Genomic DNA, 17956 nt, shown 5'->3' with positions numbered 1-17956 from the left:
CATCCCAACTCCCATACTCAATGCTTTGACCAATGAAGGTAAGTGTGTCAAATGCCTTCTTCACCCACTGTTTATCTGAGATGCCATTTTCAAGGAACTATATACCTGCATCACTAGGTCTCTCTGTTAGACAACACTCCCCAGGGCCCTATCATTAACTGTTTTAGCCCTGCCCTGACTTGTCTTACCAATATGCAACACCTCGCATTTATTTGCATACAGCTTTTTGACAGATACACGAATAGAAAAGGTTGAGGGAGATAGGAGCTAAATGCAGGCTAGTCTGTTTACCCTATCCGTGCCCCTTCTGATTTTATAAACCTCTGTAAGGTCATCCCTCAGCCTCTGATGCTCCAGGGAAAACACCTTGCTCCCATCTCCTTCATTCTTCGATCAATGCAGTATGGTGGCTCAGTGGTTAGCACTACGCCTCACAGTGCCAGGGGCCCAGGTTCGATTCCAGTCTCGGGCGCCTGTCTGTGTGGAGTGTGCACAGTCTCCTTGTGTCTGTGTGTGTGTGTGTGTGTGTGTGTGTGTGTGTGTCTGTGTCTGTGTCTGTGTCTGTGTCTGTGTGTGTGTGTGTGTCTGTGTGTCTGTGTGTCTGTGTGTCTGTGTGTGTGTGTGTGTGTGTGTGTGTGTGTGAGAGAGAGAGAGAGAGAGACTAGCCAGGGGTAAATGTAGATTAATGGGGGGTGGGTTTGGGTGGCATACCCTTTGGAGGGTCAGTGGGGACTTGTTGGGCCGAAGGGCCTGTTTCCACACTGTTGGGATTCTAAGAATGCAACAGCAGAAAAACAAACATACACTGTAAACAGGGGACCCAGAAAGAAAAAAAAAATCGTTCTGCCCCTTGTAGGTCTATCTCCCCTGACGGTGACCAATAGTGACCTACCTCATCGCCCATGTGCGGCTGGAATTCAAACCTGGTGGGCGGGCAGAAGATCTGGTTGTACATGTCCATGACCTTGTGCTTGTCACTCCGTGCATCCAGGTTGTCCACAGCATTCTCAATGATATCCAGCCCCTCGTGTCGAGACGTCTCCAGGTTATATTCTGCTGACAGGAAGGTCCTGAATGTGCGGGCCAGGCTGGCATGGAATCCCAAATCAGAGCACTGTGGGGAAAACACAACACAAAACAACCCAGTCATTACAGGAGGATGGATGGGAGACAGGGGGTGGGGCTAGAGGGAAATAGGGGGGTGTGGAAGGAGACGGGGGGGTGTGGAAGGAGACGGGAAGGGGGGGGGGGGGAGGAAGGGGGGGGGGGAGGAAGGGGGGGGGGGAAGGAAGGGGGGGAAGGAATGGGGGGGGAAGGAAGGGGGGGAGACGACGGGGATGGGGGAGGCGACGGGGGGAGGGTGAGAGGGAGGCGACGGGGGGAGGGTGAGAGGGAGGCGACGGGGGGAGGGTGAGAGGGAGGCGACGGGGGGAGGGTGAGAGGGAGGCGACGGGGGGAGGGTGAGAGGGAGGCGACGGGGGGAGGGTGAGAGGGAGGCGACGGGGGGAGGGTGAGAGGGAGACGAGACGGGGGGAGGGTGAGAGGGAGACGAGACGGGGGGAGGGTGAGAGGGAGACGAGACGGGGGGAGGGTGAGAGGGAGGCGACGGGGGGAGGGTGAGAGGGAGACGAGACGGGGGGAGGGTGAGAGGGAGACGAGACGGGGGGAGGGTGAGAGGGAGACGAGACGGGGGGAGGGTGAGAGGGAGACGAGACGGGGGGAGGGTGAGAGGGAGACGAGACGGGGGGAGGGTGAGAGGGAGACGAGACGGGGGGAGGGTGAGAGGGAGACGAGACGGGGGGAGGGTGAGAGGGAGACGAGACGGGGGGAGGGTGAGAGGGAGACGAGACGGGGGGAGGGTGAGAGGGAGACGAGACGGGGGGAGGGTGAGAGGGAGACGAGACGGGGGGAGGGTGAGAGGGAGACGAGACGGGGGGAGGGTGAGAGGGAGACGAGACGGGGGGAGGGTGAGAGGGAGACGAGACGGGGGGAGGGTGAGAGGGAGACGAGACGGGGGGAGGGTGAGAGGGAGACGAGACGGGGGGAGGGTGAGAGGGAGACGAGACGGGGGGAGGGTGAGAGGGAGACGAGACGGGGGGAGGGTGAGAGGGAGACGAGACGGGGGGAGGGTGAGAGGGAGACGAGACGGGGGGAGGGTGAGAGGGAGACGAGACGGGGGGAGGGTGAGAGGGAGACGAGACGGGGGGAGGGTGAGAGGGAGACGAGACGGGGGGAGGGTGAGAGGGAGACGAGACGGGGGGAGGGTGAGAGGGAGACGAGACGGGGGGAGGGTGAGAGGGAGACGAGACGGGGGGAGGGTGAGAGGGAGACGAGACGGGGGGAGGGTGAGAGGGAGACGAGACGGGGGGAGGGTGAGAGGGAGACGAGACGGGGGGAGGGTGAGAGGGAGACGAGACGGGGGGAGGGTGAGAGGGAGACGAGACGGGGGGAGGGTGAGAGGGAGACGAGACGGGGGGAGGGTGAGAGGGAGACGAGACGGGGGGAGGGTGAGAGGGAGACGAGACGGGGGGAGGGTGAGAGGGAGACGAGACGGGGGGAGGGTGAGAGGGAGACGAGACGGGGGGAGGGTGAGAGGGAGACGAGACGGGGGGAGGGTGAGAGGGAGACGAGACGGGGGGAGGGTGAGAGGGAGACGAGACGGGGGGAGGGTGAGAGGGAGACGAGACGGGGGGAGGGTGAGAGGGAGACGAGACGGGGGGAGGGTGAGAGGGAGACGAGACGGGGGGAGGGTGAGAGGGAGACGACGGGGGGAGGGTGAGAGGGAGACGAGACGGGGGCGGGTATTGGGGGGGGCGGGTATTGGGGGGGGCGGTGGAGGGGGGGGCGGTGGAGGGGGGGGCGGTGGAGGGGGGGGCGGTGGAGGGGGGGGGCGGTGGGGGGGGGCGGTGAGGGGGGGGGGCGGTGGAGGGGGGGGGCGGTGGAGGGGGGGGGCGGTGGAGGGGGGGGGCGGTGGAGGGGGGGGGCGGTGGAGGGGGGGGCGGTGGAGGGGGGGGCGGTGGAGGGGGGGGCGGTGGAGGGGTGGGCGGTGGAGGGGGGGGGCGGTGGAGGGGGGGGGCGGTGGAGGGGGGGGGCGGTGGAGGGGGGGGGCGGTGGAGGGGGGGGGCGGTGGAGGGGGGGGGCGGTGGAGGGGGGGGGCGGTGGAGGGGGGGGGCGGTGGAGGGGGGGGCGGTGGAGGGGGGGGGCGGTGGAGGGGGGGGCGGTGGAGGGGGGGGCGGTGGAGGGGGGGGCGGTGGAGGGGGGGGGGGGTGGAGGGGGGGGCGGTGGAGGGGGGGGGGGCGGTGGAGGGGGGGGGGCGGTGGAGGGTGGGGGGGCGGTGGAAGGGGGGGGCGGTGGAGGGGGGGGGGGCGGTGGAGGGGGGGGGCGGTGGAGGGGGGGGGCGGTGGAGGGGGGGGGCGGTGGAGGGGGGGGGCGGTGGAGGGGGGGGGCGGTGGAGGGGGGGGGCGGTGGAGGGGGGGGCGGTGGAGGGGGGGGGGGCGGTGGAGGGGGGGGGGGGCGGTGGAGGGGGGGGGCGGTGGAGGGGGGGGGCGGTGGAGGGGGGGGCGGTGGAGGGGGGGGGCGGTGGAGGGGGGGGGGCGGTGGAGGGGGGGGGCGGTGGAGGGGGGGGCGGTGGAGGGGGGGGCGGTGGAGGGGGGGGCGGTGGAGGGGGGGGGCGGTGGAGGGGGGGGCGGTGGAGGGGGGGGCGGTGGAGGGGGGGGCGGTGGAGGGGGGGGCGGTGGAGGGGGGGGCGGTGGAGGGGGGGGCGGTGGAGGGGGGGGCGGTGGAGGGGGGGGGCGGTGGAGGGGGGGGGCGGTGGAGGGGGGGGGCGGTGGAGGGGGGGGGCGGTGGAGGGGGGGGGCGGTGGAGGGGGGGGCGGTGGAGGGGGGGGGCGGTGGAGGGGGGGCGTGGAGGGGGGGGTGGGGGGGGGCGGTGGAGGGGGGCGGTGGAGGGGGGGGCGGTGGAGGGGGGGGGGGCGGTGGAGGGGGGGGCGGTGGAGGGTGGGGGGCGGTGGAAGGGGGGGGCGGTGGAGGGGGGGGGCGGTGGAGGGGGGGGGGCGGTGGAGGGGGGGGGCGGTGGAGGGGGGGGGGCGGTGGAGGGGGGGGGCGGTGGAGGGGGGGGGCGGTGGAGGGGGGGGCGGTGGAGGGGGGGGGCGGTGGAGGGGGGGGCGGTGGAGGGGGGGGCGGTGGAGGGGGGGGGCGGTGGAGGGGGGGGCGGTGGAGGGGGGGGCGGTGGAGGGGGGGGCGGTGGAGGGGGGTCGGTGGAGGGGGGGCGGTGGAGGGGGGGCGGTGGGGGGGGGGGCGGTGGAGGGGGGGGGGTCGGTGGAGGGGCGGGGTCGGTGGAGGGGGGCGGCGGTGGAGGGGGGCGGCGGTGGAGGGGGGCGGCGGTGGAGGGGGCGCGGTGTAGGGGAGGGGGACCCGGGGGGGTGCTGGGGAAAGGGTGGAGGGGGAAGGGGAGGGGTGAAGGGAGACGGGAGACGGGGGGGGGGCAGTGAAAGGAATATGGTTGTGGGGTTTGGGGAAAGGGAGACGGATTTATCTGGATGGCTTTAGGAAAATCTTCCTGTTGACCATTTCAAAATGTATTGCCCTCCAGCGGTTTTGCCAGCATCAGGCCTTAGGGCTCTACCTCCTCACCTGCCCAATAGCCTCTGCTCTTACTGGCTCAGGTTGTGGGAAAAGTGATTGAGGAAACTTGGTGCACAAGCCCTGCACTTTCATGATGTGGAGGTGCCAGTGTTGGCCTGGGGTGGACAAAGTTAAAAATCTCTCAGCACCAGGTTATAGCCCAACAGGTTTATTTGGAAGCACTAGCTTTCAGAAAGAAGCTCCTTCAACTACTTGATGAAGGAGCACCGCTTCGAAAGCTAGTGCTTCCAAATAACTCTGTTGGACTATAACCTGGTGTTGCGTGATTTTTAACTTTTTATGCCCTGCACTGCAAGCAATGGCTGTGACAAGCCTATTCATAACAGACAATAGGTGCAGGAGTAGGCCATTCTGCCCTTTCGAGCCTGCACCACCATCATTATGATCATGGCTGATCATCCTCAATCAGTATCCTGTTCCTGCCTTATCCTCATAAGCCTTGATCCCACTATCTTTGAGAGCTCTATCCAACTCTTTCTTGAAAGTATCCAGAGACTTGGCCTCCACAGCCTTCTGGGGCAGAGCAGTCCACACCACTCACCACTCTCTGGGTGAAGAAGTTTCTCCTCAACTCTGTTCTAAGTGGCCTACCCCTTATTTTTAATCTGTGTCCTCTGGTTCGGCACTCGCCCATCAGCGGAAACATGCTTCCTGCCTCCAGAGTGTCCAATCCTTTAATAATCTTGTACGTCTCAATCAGATCCCCTCTCAGCCTTCTAAACTCAAGGGTATACAAGCCCAGCCACTCCAATCTTTCAGCGTAATCCTGCCATTCCGGGGATTGACCTCGTGAACCTACGCTGCACTCCCTCAAATAGCCAGAATGTCTTTCCTCAAATCTGGAGACCAAAACTGCGCACAATATTCCAGGTGCGGTCTCACCAGGGCCCTGTACAGCTGCAGAAGAATCTCTTTGCTTCTATACTCAATTCCTCTTGTTATGAAGGCCAGCATGCTACTAGCTTCCTTCACTGCCTGCTGCACCTGCATGCTTGCTTTCATTGACTGATGTACAAGAACACCCAGATCTCTCTGTACTGCCCCTTTACCTAACTTGACTCCATTTAGGTAGTAATCTGCCTTCCTGTTCTTGGCACCAAATTGGATAACCACACATTTATCCACATTAAACTGCATCTGCCATGCATCCATCCACTCACCTAGCCTGTTCAGGTCACCCTGTATTCTCCTCACATCCTCCTCACATTTTACCCTGCCACCCAGCTTTGTCTCATCAGCAAATTTGCTAATATTACTGGTACATGGTGACTGCTTTGTGGTCAGGGTGAAACGTTCACTCCCAGCTAAACCTGTCCGTCTTTTTCCAAAACCAGCCGGTGACTCACTCAGATCTGGGCACCGTGCCACACTCCCTCACGGGTCTTGGCAGCCGGTCCGGTCGGTTCGGGGTCAGGAGCGAGCAGACAGATTTTCTGGATTCGGTGATTTTAACAAAGAGAGCAGTGGAATCCTCACAAATAACTGATTTACATCTGTAGCCCAGATGTGGTGTACTGTCCGAATGAGGTGCAAATGAAAGCTGCTTGATGTTTTACAGCAGGGATTAGCAAGGGAAGATATAGCCAGGGGGAAATGGAGGAGGAAGGGTTGAAAGAGAAAAGCTCCTTTCACAGTAAAATTCTTGTGTTGTTCATGAGTGCAGGGGGTGGGATGGGGACAGCTGAAGGAGAAAGACTTTCCCTCACTACAGCAACCCTTGTGTTCTCACTTTATTCTCCAACACCACCCGTTTAAGGCAGGTTAACTTCAAGCTGTCTTGGGCATGAAGTCATTCACTGTGTAACGCTTATATATATAAAAACGTTCCCATGGTAACTGCTGCTAACATAGGTGTGTGTATGACTGATCGGCAAATATATTCGTGTCTGTTAAAACAGCAGGAACCGTGCAGTCAGAGTGGAACAGGCTGCACAATGCGGGGTTTGTGCACTGTAAAGTTCGGGGTGAAAGGGTCCTAGGGGTGGGAAGGGTTGGCCTGCAACTCACAAGAGTGGAAAACAAGGCAGAAAACCATCTGGGGCTTTCAGACACTGCAAACAGACAAGGAAATGAACTTGCGTAGACTATTGTGAGGAGAACAGAGGCTGCGGACAGCAGGCAGTCTACGGGCAAAGTGCCAGGGAGGAACTGGGGAAGGACAAAGACTCGAGTTCAGTCCAGAGCGAAGAGGAACACTGAACCCAATTCAGCTCAGTCTGGTGACTGGGCCCCGTAACCCAGCCAACTCTTAGCCCTGCGGATTCGCTCTCAAGCAGTAATTCTTTGGTCCATCGATGAAGAATGGAATTGTCATTTTTCACGGAGTCAGTGAGACGTATTCAGATCGAAAACAAGGAAGTGTAAGAGTGTTGCCTCAGAGGGGATCGGATCTCATTAGCTGGTCGTATCTGCACTCAGCTCTGTTCTGATGGTTTCGTGGGCCGTTTAGTTTTCCAGTCTGAAGAATTTCAGAGTTGGAGCAGCTTATACAGAGTTCCACCTTGTTGTGACTTCCTGCACTTCCAATAGGGGCACAATAACCTCTGGGGGGCCAGTGCCAAAATTTGGGGGGGGGGGGGCTGTCTCATAGACCACTTAAACAATAGTCACAACCATGGAAACGCCGAGACACCATCAACACCATATGGTGCAGTCCATGTTCAAATGCAGCCAGATCTGGACAATATCCAGGCTTTTTCTGACAAATGACCAGTAACATTCACATCACACAAATGCCAGGCAATGATCACCTTCAATAAGAGACAATCTAACCACCGCTCCTTGGCATTCAATGGTGTTACCATTGACTAGAAACTGATTCACCACTGTAAACGTCCTCACTGGATCCTCCATGATAAACATCTTCGGGGGTTACCATTGACTAGACACTGATCAGGACTTGCCACATAAATACAGTGGCTACAAGAGCCAGTTAGAGGCCAGAAATAATAAAATCACACTCCACTACATCCACACAAGTCAGCTAGAGTCAACAGATTGAATTAGACCCCAGCAAATAGAGGCTTGCATATTCCCACAGAAAGTAAGAAACAGGGAGAAGCTAACGGATTTTCACCGAAACAGCCCGCAAATATTATTAGGAGAAAGTGAGGACTGCAGGTGCTGAAGATTAGAGTGATGCTGGAAAAGCACAGCAGGTCAGGCAGCTTCTGAGGAGCAGGAGAATTGACGTTTCGGGCAAAAGCCCTTCATCAGGAAGGTCTTTTGCCTGAAACGTCAATTTCCCTGCTCCTGGGATGCTGCCTGACCTGCTGTGCTTTTCCAGCACCACTCTAATCTTGCCTCAGCAAATATTATTGCCCTCCAAGAATCTGGGCAAGGAAAGGAAGGGGAGAAAGTAAGCCTTGCCTTCAGGAAAGTGCCTGAGGTTACTGTGAACAGTAATTGCTCAGAAAAACTGGGATCATAGCTTGAAGATCATCATCTTACTGCCGAGTTAATGTCCTCACATGAGAGAGAGAAGTGACTGGACATTGATTGAAAGGAAACAGACCTGTAATGACCAGTTGACACACTCTCCTCATGAGGGTGGTAATATTGCTTTCAGTCATCAGTCCATCTCCACTCAGCACGGTGCTCCAACTCTAACCCCAACCCTTCGAAGTTCAAGCCGAGGAAGGCCAACTTGCTTCTGGCAAGGTGACCCATAGCTCATCTGGCCCGTCCAGACATAAATACCCATGGGGTTGCCCTACCAAACTCCCAGGGTCAACGGACAATGCTACTGACGTAGGCTCCCTCCAGCCCAGCTGTGGGACCAGGGACGAACACTGAAACATAGTGGGATGGAGAGGAGGAAGACAACCTACTGAGGACACTTCCGTGGTACAGCTGACTGTACATGGTATACTTATTTGGCATTTTTCTACAAATTGCATTACTTTGACTTTGCATCTGGTTTTTAGACTCTCTGCATAGCCCTGAATGTAACTATGCCAGCACTGTGCCTAACTTCATGTCCTGTCAGGATGCACCATGGGTTGTTGTCTGTGTTGAGAGCTGGCTGCAGTGTCTGCGAGACAAAAAAAATTGCAGATGCTAGAATCCAAAGCAGACAGGCAGGAGGCTGGAAGAACACTGCAAGCCAGGCAGCATCAGGAGGTTGAGAAGTCAACGTTTCGAGTATAGCCCTTCTTCAGGGCTGGGGATGGGGGTGAGGGGAGCTGCAGATAAAGTGAGGAAGGAAGCAAGAGGAACAGGGTTTATATACAGGACTATGTGTGCAGTAGGCACCTTTGATCCCTGTCCTACAGCATCCCTCTATTCTTTCCCTGGTCTCTGTGATGTGGTGTGAAAGATGGGTTTACTGATGAGGATCTGTTATTTAATCTTCTACCTAACCTCATACATTCACTCTGTAAAGCCATTATCTTTTCCTTAATCATGTCATTTCTACCAACGTGTACAGTGCAATAATTTCCGGCTTCTCATTCTCCCCTCTGACAAGGTGCTTCAACCATTTTGACCCGTCGTTAACCCTGGCACCACTATCTTAGATTCATGCTCACAGTCACAGAATCTCCTAACTCTGCCCCAGATAGGAGGGTCCCCATAACAAATATTCTTTCAAAATGTTATCAAACCCTGCCTAACACAAGCTTCATTCTTAGTCCTCCAAGCTCTGACTGCCTCTTCTATTTTCCTCTGAGACTGTCCTTCTCAACAGTATCAGAAATTGAGTATCTGCTTCAGAGAGAGGAATAGCCACAGGAGACTTCTGAAATGATAGGTCGTTCTTCTATAAAGCCATGGCTGTGTTCTTGTGGAACCCGACATTAAGCGCTGTTTCTAAAGCACAATTTTTCTATACAAGTGTTAGTGATGCAATCGTGTTACACCCAACACATGTTTTAAAAGTTTGCAGGTTAGAAACCGTGCCCCCAACTTGTCAATCGCGTTACAGCAAATTCATGTTACCGAGACGTATATTATAGCAGAACGAACTGTACCTTCTTGTCCTTCCTGACAATCACCCATCTATCTGCTGTGTAACCACCTCTCCAAATCTACTAACCATCTAAAAACGTGGTCAGCGAAGACTTGGGCAGTAAGGTGTACTGCATTCAGTACTGCTGATGTAGGGGACTGAGGCATTAGGATGGCCAGGGTCTGTGTGCAATGTCCTTTCCCTTCAAAGCCCCCTTCATTGGGGTGGGGCTCCTGCAGCTCAGAGGTTGCACCATGTACCCCACCCACTCTGAGTGTGCTCACAGCGAATTTTTGTCCCCGTTGTGCACTTTTGATTTCCGACACATGGAAGGTGACAGTGAGGGCTCCTCTTCCTGGCCGGCCCTTCCCATAACCTGATGGGCTCGGCACATCCCTAGGATCTCACCAATCCACTCCGACACAGCCTGCCCATGGCATGTAATGTGCCCCTGCCTGATGTGGTCATTTATTCATCCCCCTTCCCCCTGAAGCCAAGGTGCTCTTGACAATGGATGACAAACACCTCCCAATCCCATGGCCTCCCCTTTCTGTCAATACTTTACCATATCCTCCCCTCACATATACTGTTGCCTTTCTCGTCTCCCCATCTCCCAGCCAGCAGGGCCCCAATCCAGGAGACTAGCTTGCTGAATCTCCTTCCTGCTGCAGCTTCCCTGCCCCCGTCCAACCCCTTCCCCCTCACCTAACCCCACTCCTGACTGGCAGCTTTGCAACTCCCAATTCATGCAGGCCTGAGCCTCTGGACTGGCCACTACAGAGTCACAGGACTGACCATAATCCACTCCCTGAACCGTAGAGGAACAGGGCCCACGACCAAGATTACCTCGACTGGATGCCTGACTGTGGCCAAACCCCTGGATTGGTATGGGAGGCTGCTCCTAATATACTGTGCTAGGAACCCCTGGACTTCAGGGTGGTGTATTCCCATGGGGCTTTGAGCCATGACTGCTCGGTTGCTGGATTAACTGCTGGTACAAAGTGCACTGGCGTGAAATTGATGTAACACTCTGTTGTACAACAAGACACCCACCCCCCCAGACCAGGAGGGCTTTTGCCTGAAACGTCGATTCTCCTGCCTGATCTGCTGTGCTCTTCCAGCACCACACTCTCGACTCTAATCTCCAGCATCTGCAGTCCTCACTTTCGTAAGGTGAGCTGCCTGGTAGAGTGACTGTGCTACTTGGAACAGCAAGTTAAGGATGATGTGAGTATACCAAATAGCTGCTGAGTCAACGAGTGCTAAGAGGGCAACCCTGAGATGCGGCCTAGTCCAGTCTAGGAGCTGGGTCACTCTCCCTGTCCCCACAGCAGCTATTCAATGCCAGTTCCTGGTGCCCCTTGTGATGCGAGTCTGTGCTTCCTCAGTGAGCTGAAAGTGGATTGGACAGGGTGTCATGACGTGTGTCAGGGACTGGCGAGAGCCAGATGTCATAGTTCACGGACAAGCGGTACTGGTGGACTGCGCCATGGGGACCGAATTGGCCTCATCAAAATGGAGGTCTTCTGGAGCAAGGGGTGAGCTGAAGTTACCAGGAACCTGTTCTGATTTCCACATTGAGATTTCTCGAGATTATTTGGTGAGTTTGCTAAGACAGGAAGCTGAATATTAACGCGGTGAATTGGCTCATTGACAAGGTATTTAGCAAGCTATCAGTTGGCTGATCCCCTTCACTGCTGTTTGGTGAGAAATCACAATGCACCTTCTGAAAAGCAGAAAAGATGGAATAGGGACTGACTGAGCTGCTCTACAGCAAATCATCATGGTCTTGAAGGGCCAAATGTCTTCCCTCTCTGCTTTAATGATTTGCTTGAACTTCAAGCAAGAGTGCAAAAGGCAAATTCGAAGGCAAGGGTGCTACTACAGACTCTTAGCAGTGAAAGTCCTTTCAAAACCAAAATTTTTCTCAGTTGAGTTTGCCGTTATCTCTGTGGGCTCACCCAGCTTAGCTCAGTCACCGCTCTTTATCCCTTTCATTCCCCACCTTACCACCACATTCTCATCCCCAAGCCCAATACCCATGTTCCAGGTACGACTGTGGGCACTTCACTTTTAGCAGCACATAATTCACCATAAAACTGAGAATACTGACATCAATCAGGTCCGAGACATCGTGGATGTAGTATTTGGCCACTGCAGCATTTGTTGCTGCTAGGTTAAGCAAGTAGTCGTTTCGGGCTTTGGTGCACTTCAGCTTGTTTTCCGAATACTTGGCTTGACGCTGAGGAACAGAACAGAACAGGAAACCCATTGTGAGAACACTTACAGAATAGCTCACATACAGAGGTACCAGCTAGACATGCACTCAATTAAAACAAAAACCCACTGGTCCACTTTGTAATCATCTACACAGAATTCTGATGTTCCAAACCTCTTCCCATCCACCCACATTGTGTAGAATTCTCATAGCTGTTAAGTAGCTAATCAGAACACCAAGATGGTCAGGTGGGGCTTTGGGTTGGATAGTGTCCTGGGCTGCGGATCGCAATCCCATCCAGGGTGACTGTGAGCTAGCTGTCATTGGGAAAACGGGGGAAACAGGGGAACTTCCCACATACGTTCAGGACACCACCCATGTCCTCCATCTCCTCCAAGAATTTTGTTTCCCTGGTTCCAATGCCTCATCTCCACCATGGACATCCAATCCCTCTACACCTCCATCCACCATGACCAGGGCCTCCAAGCCCTCAGTTTCTTCCTCTCCCAACGTCCTTTCCCGACCAGTGCCCTTTCACTGACACCCTTATTAGTTTGGCTGGACTGGTCCTCACCTTCAACAATTTCTCCTTCGACTCCCCACACTTCCTCCAGATGAAAGGGGTAGCCATGGGCACCTGCATGAGCCCCAGCTATGCTTGTCTCTTTGTTGATTATGTAGAACATTCCATCTTCTGCAGCTACACTGGCACTATTCCCAACCTTTTCCTCCGCTACACTGATGACTGCATTGGTGCCACTTTGTGCTTCCACAAGGAGGTTGAACAATTCATCAACTTCACCAACACATTCCACTCCGACCTTAAGTTCACCTGGCCATCTCAGACACCTCCCTCCCCTTCCTGGACCTCTCCATCTCCATCACCGGTGACCGACTCAACACTGACATCTTCTACAAACCCACCAACTCCCACAGCTACCTGGAATACACCTCCTCCCACCCTGCCTCCTGTAAAAATGCTATCCCTTATTCCCAATTCCTCCGCCTCTGCCACATCTGCTCCCAGGAGGACCAGTTCCATCACAGAACACACTAGATGGCCTCCTTCTTTAAAGACCATAATTTCCCCTCCCACATGGTTGAGAATGTCCACCAACGCATCTCAACCACTTCCTGCACCTCTGCCCTCAAATCCCACCCCTCTAACCATAAAAAGGACAGAATCCTCCTGGTCCAAACCTTCCACCCCACCAACCTCTGTACACATCGCATCATCTTCTGCCACCTACAATCGGACCCCACCACCAGAGATATATTTCCTTCCCCACGCCATCTGTTTTCCATAAAGACCATTCCCTCAGACTCCCTCGTCAGGTCCACGACCCCCACCAACCCACCCTCCTTTCCCAACACCTTCCCCTGCCACCGCAGGAATTGCAAAACCTGTGCCCACACCTCCCCCCCTCGCCTTTGACCAAGGCCCTAAAGGAGCCTTTGACATCCAAAGTTTTACTTGCACTTCCACACGCCATTCCTTTGACATCCAAAGTTTTACTTGCACTTCCACACGCCATTTGCTGTATCCGTTGCTCCCGATGTGGTTTCCTCTACACTGGGGAGACAGGATGCCTACTCGCAGAACTATTCAGAGAACATCGCTGGGACACCTGCACCAACCAACCCCACCACCCCTTGGCCAAACACTTCAACTCCCCCTCCCACTTTGCAGGTCCTGGGCCTCCTCCATCACTACTCCGTAATCAACCAACGCCCGGTGAAAGAATTCCTCATCTTCCACCTCGGGCCCCTCCAACCTCACAGCATCAATGTAGATTTCACCACTTTCCTCATTTCCCTTCCCTCCACTTTATCCCAGTTCTAACCTTCCAGCTCAGCATCACCCTTATGACCTGTTCTACCTGCCAATCTGCACTCCCACCTATCCATTCCACCCTATCACCATTACCCCCACCTCTGCCTACCTATCGCACTCTCAGCTACCTTACCCTCCAGCCCCACCCCCCCTCCCATTTATCCCTCCACCCCCTCGGCGCTCAGCCTCATTCCTGAAAGGCTTTTGCCCAAAACGTCGATTCTCCTGCTCCTCAGATGCTGCCTGATTGGCTGTGCTTTTCTAGCACCATGCTCTTGACTCTAATCTCCAGCATCTGCAGTCCTCACTTTCTCCTAAACAGGGGAAACAGCCTGCTGGGAGTCAGGAAGAATGGTTAGTGTGAGAAACAAAAGTACAATGAGGCTGTGTTTCCACTAACAACTCTCAGGACATGACTGAACCACACTGGTGTAGCAGAATAGAACGCTTTACTCTATATCTAATCCCTTGCTGCTCCCGTCTTGGAAGTGTTTGATCGGGACAGTGTAGACCAGCTTTACTGTCAGATTATTTTCAGATTAAAAGCGTGGAGATAGCTTTACTCTGCACCCACCCCCACTATGCTGTCCCTGTCCTGGCAGTATTTGATGGGACAGTGTAGAGAGAGCTTTACTCTGTATCTAACCCCATGCTATCCCTGTCCTGGGAGTGTTTGATGGGGACAGTGTCAGGGATAATTCACTTACAGTTTGCTTTCAATTTAAAAGAACAGAGGTACTTTACTCTATCTGACTGTATCAAATTTACTCTCATAGAGCTGATCCCACTGATTCACTGTTTTACCCAGTTCCAAATTCATCCCTGTCTTGTGACTTTTTGTCCAGTTAAAAGCCCTTAAAGTGATCCTGCCAAAACCTTTCTGGAAATCTGAATAATCCTGACTGCACAGCATTCCACTGTGTTGGTCACATGCTGTATTCGCAAAGACAAGATGATGTCAGGCACAGCGCTCTCCTGAATGCCTGTTGCTAATTAAGTTGTTATTTCACACATCCTCCTGTGGTTTACACCTTTCCAGCAGATTCCATCCTCTCACTTGGTTTTACCGTTATGCTAAAGTGTCAGGCGTTTCTCAATATCCAGGCATGTAGGGAGAGTGGGAGAAGGGCAAAGGTCAGCTGTGACCTCACTGAAAGGCCAAGAAGCAGGATTAATGGGTCAAATGTCCTCCTCCTGCCTCTATTTCATACGTTTCCTCATTTGAATTTACCCAAATTTTATTTTAGTGTCAGGGTTACAGATACTGGCTTATGGAAAGCATCTCCATGCTGTCTAAATTTCCTGACAGTCTGCTTTTGCATCCCATATTATATTCCATCTGGGAAGCAGGTTGAGATTAGCTCACATGGATTCAAGGTCAGACCTTTTTGTTTGCACTGAGGACTCAGGTCTGAAATCTGAGCTCTAACCAGCGGAGTCACCCAGTGCTCCACCTTAGATTTTGTTTCAACACATACAAAAAAGTTTGGACATGCCAGAGACAGGAAACACCGAGGAGCAGCAGCCAGGTTTTCAGCTTGTACAGCAGGAGTGGACAAATGCTTTCAGCTTTTCTGCAGGATCCCTGTACACATCGCCTTGGTGGTAGGGCTGGCCAACCTGTTGGAGATTAACCAAATGGATAGTTCCAACGACAGCCCTTAGCAATCCCAATTCAGACAGGACATCTCTCAGCACAGAAACCCCACATTTATCAGGACTGAACTGGATCTGCACAATAACGGAGACCATGTTAATCCAGAGACCCACATAATGTTCTGGCCACCTGAGTTCGAATCCCACTAAGTCAGATGGTGGAATGTGAATGCAATAGAAATCTGGATTTGAGAGGCTACTGACGACCATGAATCCATTGCTGATTGTTGGAGAGACCCGTCTGATTCACTAATGTCCTTTAGAGAAGGAAACTGCCATCCTTGCCTGGTCTAGCCTACATATGACTCTAGACCCACTGCAACATGGTTGACTCTTAACTGCCCTCTGGGCAATTACAGATGGTGAATAAATGCTGGCCAATACACACCTACATCCCGTGAATAAATAAAAAAATAAAAATCCCTTGGGCTGGAGCAAGCTTATCAACTTTGGGCCAGAGGTATTCTTCATTCGGGATTTCTCATGGGGGCATATAATGAAAAGACAAATTTGCATTTACACGGCATGTAATCTTCAAATCCGTTTGCGTAAGAAGAAGTGTGATGATTGTTCTAGTGTTATCAAATTCAGCAGATATACTCGGTTTAGCTGGATATCAGATGCGGGTCATTTTACAAACATACAAAATAGGTACAGATTTAGACCATCAGCCCCCTTAAGCCTGCTCTGCCAATCAATAAGTCCAGGGCCAATCTGCATACATTTCCATCTACCCTGATAACTTGCGATTCTCTTCACTAACACAAATCCATCTATCGCTACTATAAAAGTATTTAAGGCCCCATCTCCACCGCCTTCTGAAGCGATGAGCTCCAAAGTCGCACAACCCTCAGGAGGTAAAAATTTCTCACGTCTGTCCCAAACACTTTTAAAACAGTGCCTCCTCGCTCTGGACTGACCCACAAGAGGAAACATCCTTTCCGCATTCACCTTGTCAAGACCTAAGGACATAAGAAATAGGAGCAGGAGTAGGCCTTCTGACCCACCAAGCCTCCAGTGAAGATGATCATGGATGATCTTTTCCTTGACTCAGCTCCACTTACCCGCCCGCTCACCATAACCCTTAATTCCATTACTGCTCAAAAATCTATCTTTGCCTTAAAAACATATCAACGAGGTACCCTCAACTGTTTCACTGGACAGGGAATTCCAGATTCACTTCCCTTTTGGGTGAACAAGTTCCTCCTTAACTCAGCCTCAAAATAAGGGGAAGCACATTTAGGACTATGTCCTCTAGCTCTAGTTTCGATCGCCTGTGGAAACCTCCCCACTTCCATCTTATCTATCCCCTTCATAATTTTATATGTTTCGAAAAGATCTCCCTCATTCTTCTAAATTCCAATGAGTATAGTCCCAGTCTGCGCAAAATCTCATGAGACAACCCTCTCAATTCTGTAACTGACCACCTAAATCTCCTCTGCACCCCCTCCAGTGCCAGTACATCTTTTCTCCAGTAAGGAGACCAGAACTGTACACATTACTCCAGGTGTGGCTTCACCAGCACACTAAATAGCTGCAGCATGACATCCTGTTTTTGAACTCCATCCCTCTAGCAATTCAGACTATTCACAATCTTCTACACTATAATCAAGTGACTCCTAACTTTTTAAAAAAAATTCCTGTGAAACAAGCCCAGCCTGTCCAACTTTTCCTTATAAGACAACCCACTCATTCCAGGTATTGAACTAGTAAACCTCCTTCGAACCACCTCCAATGATCTAACAACCTTCCGTAAATAAACGGACCAAAACGGTGCACAGAGAGAGATATACTCTCACTAACGCCCTGTATAACTGAAGTGTAACATCCTGATTTTAGTGAATTCATCTCCTAATAGTAGGGCAGCACTCTATTATTAGCTTTCTGAATTATTTCCTGTACCTGCACGCTATTTTTGTGACTCACGCAGAGTACTCCCAGATCTCTCTGCACCGCAGAATTCTACAGTTGTTTTCCGTTTAAGTAACACTCTGCTTTTTCATTCTTCCTGCCAAAGGAGCAACTTCACATTCTCTCACATTAGACTCCATCTGCCAGATTTGTTCTCCACTCACACAACTTATTTCTATCTGCCTTCAACCTCCTTATGTTTTCTTCATAATATACTTCCTATCTATCTTGGTGTCACCTCTGAATTTAGCTCCACACCTCTGCTCTCTTCATCTAAGTCATAAATGTAAATTCTGACAAGTTGGAGCTCCAGAACAGGCCCCTGTCAATTCCTCTCATCCCACCGTACCAATGAGACAGAGACATGCACACTGTTTTCTGCCAGCTAGCCAATCTTCCATCCCTACTAATATGTTACCCTTGCTGATGCTATTGGCTTTTGTTTTCTGCAATAACCTTTAATGTGACACCTTATCTTCTGAAAATCAAAGTACAGTGTATTGACTGGTTCCCCTTAATCCACACCAAATGTCATTCTTTCAAAGAATGGCAATAAACTGGTTAAACAGGACTTCCTTTTGACAAAACCAGGTCAACTCCTCCTGATTACTTTTCTCCCCCTGAAGTGTGCAGCTATCATCTCTTATCATGATCAATTCTAACACTCTCCCCATGACACATGACAAGCTAAGTGATCGGTAGCTTCCTGTTTTCTGCCTCCCTGCCTTATTGAACAGAAGGGTTAT

General features: G+C 53.3%; 1 protein-coding gene across 1 annotated transcript in view; it reads right to left on the bottom strand.

Moving 5' to 3' along the window:
• Window positions 1–772: 772 nt before the first annotated feature.
• Window positions 773–17956, bottom strand: part of LOC122559273 (SLIT-ROBO Rho GTPase-activating protein 3) — a 156723-nt gene continuing 139539 nt past the window's right edge. Inside the window, exons 6-7 of the mRNA XM_087993995.1 lie at window positions 11705–11833; window positions 773–1114 (exon numbers count right to left, since the gene is read on the bottom strand). Of these exons, the coding sequence (XP_087850121.1) occupies window positions 773–1114; window positions 11705–11833 (471 nt within the window). The remainder of the gene's footprint in view (window positions 1115–11704; window positions 11834–17956) is intronic.

The sequence above is a fragment of the Chiloscyllium plagiosum genome, unplaced genomic scaffold (genome assembly GCF_037043375.1).
Source record: "Chiloscyllium plagiosum isolate Xiang-an unplaced genomic scaffold, Cpla_swu_hap1 HiC_scaffold_14, whole genome shotgun sequence".
Lineage (NCBI taxonomy): Eukaryota > Metazoa > Chordata > Chondrichthyes > Orectolobiformes > Hemiscylliidae > Chiloscyllium > Chiloscyllium plagiosum.
The sequence above is the reverse complement of the archived record's forward strand: the minus strand, read 5'-3'. Positions and strand labels throughout refer to the sequence as shown.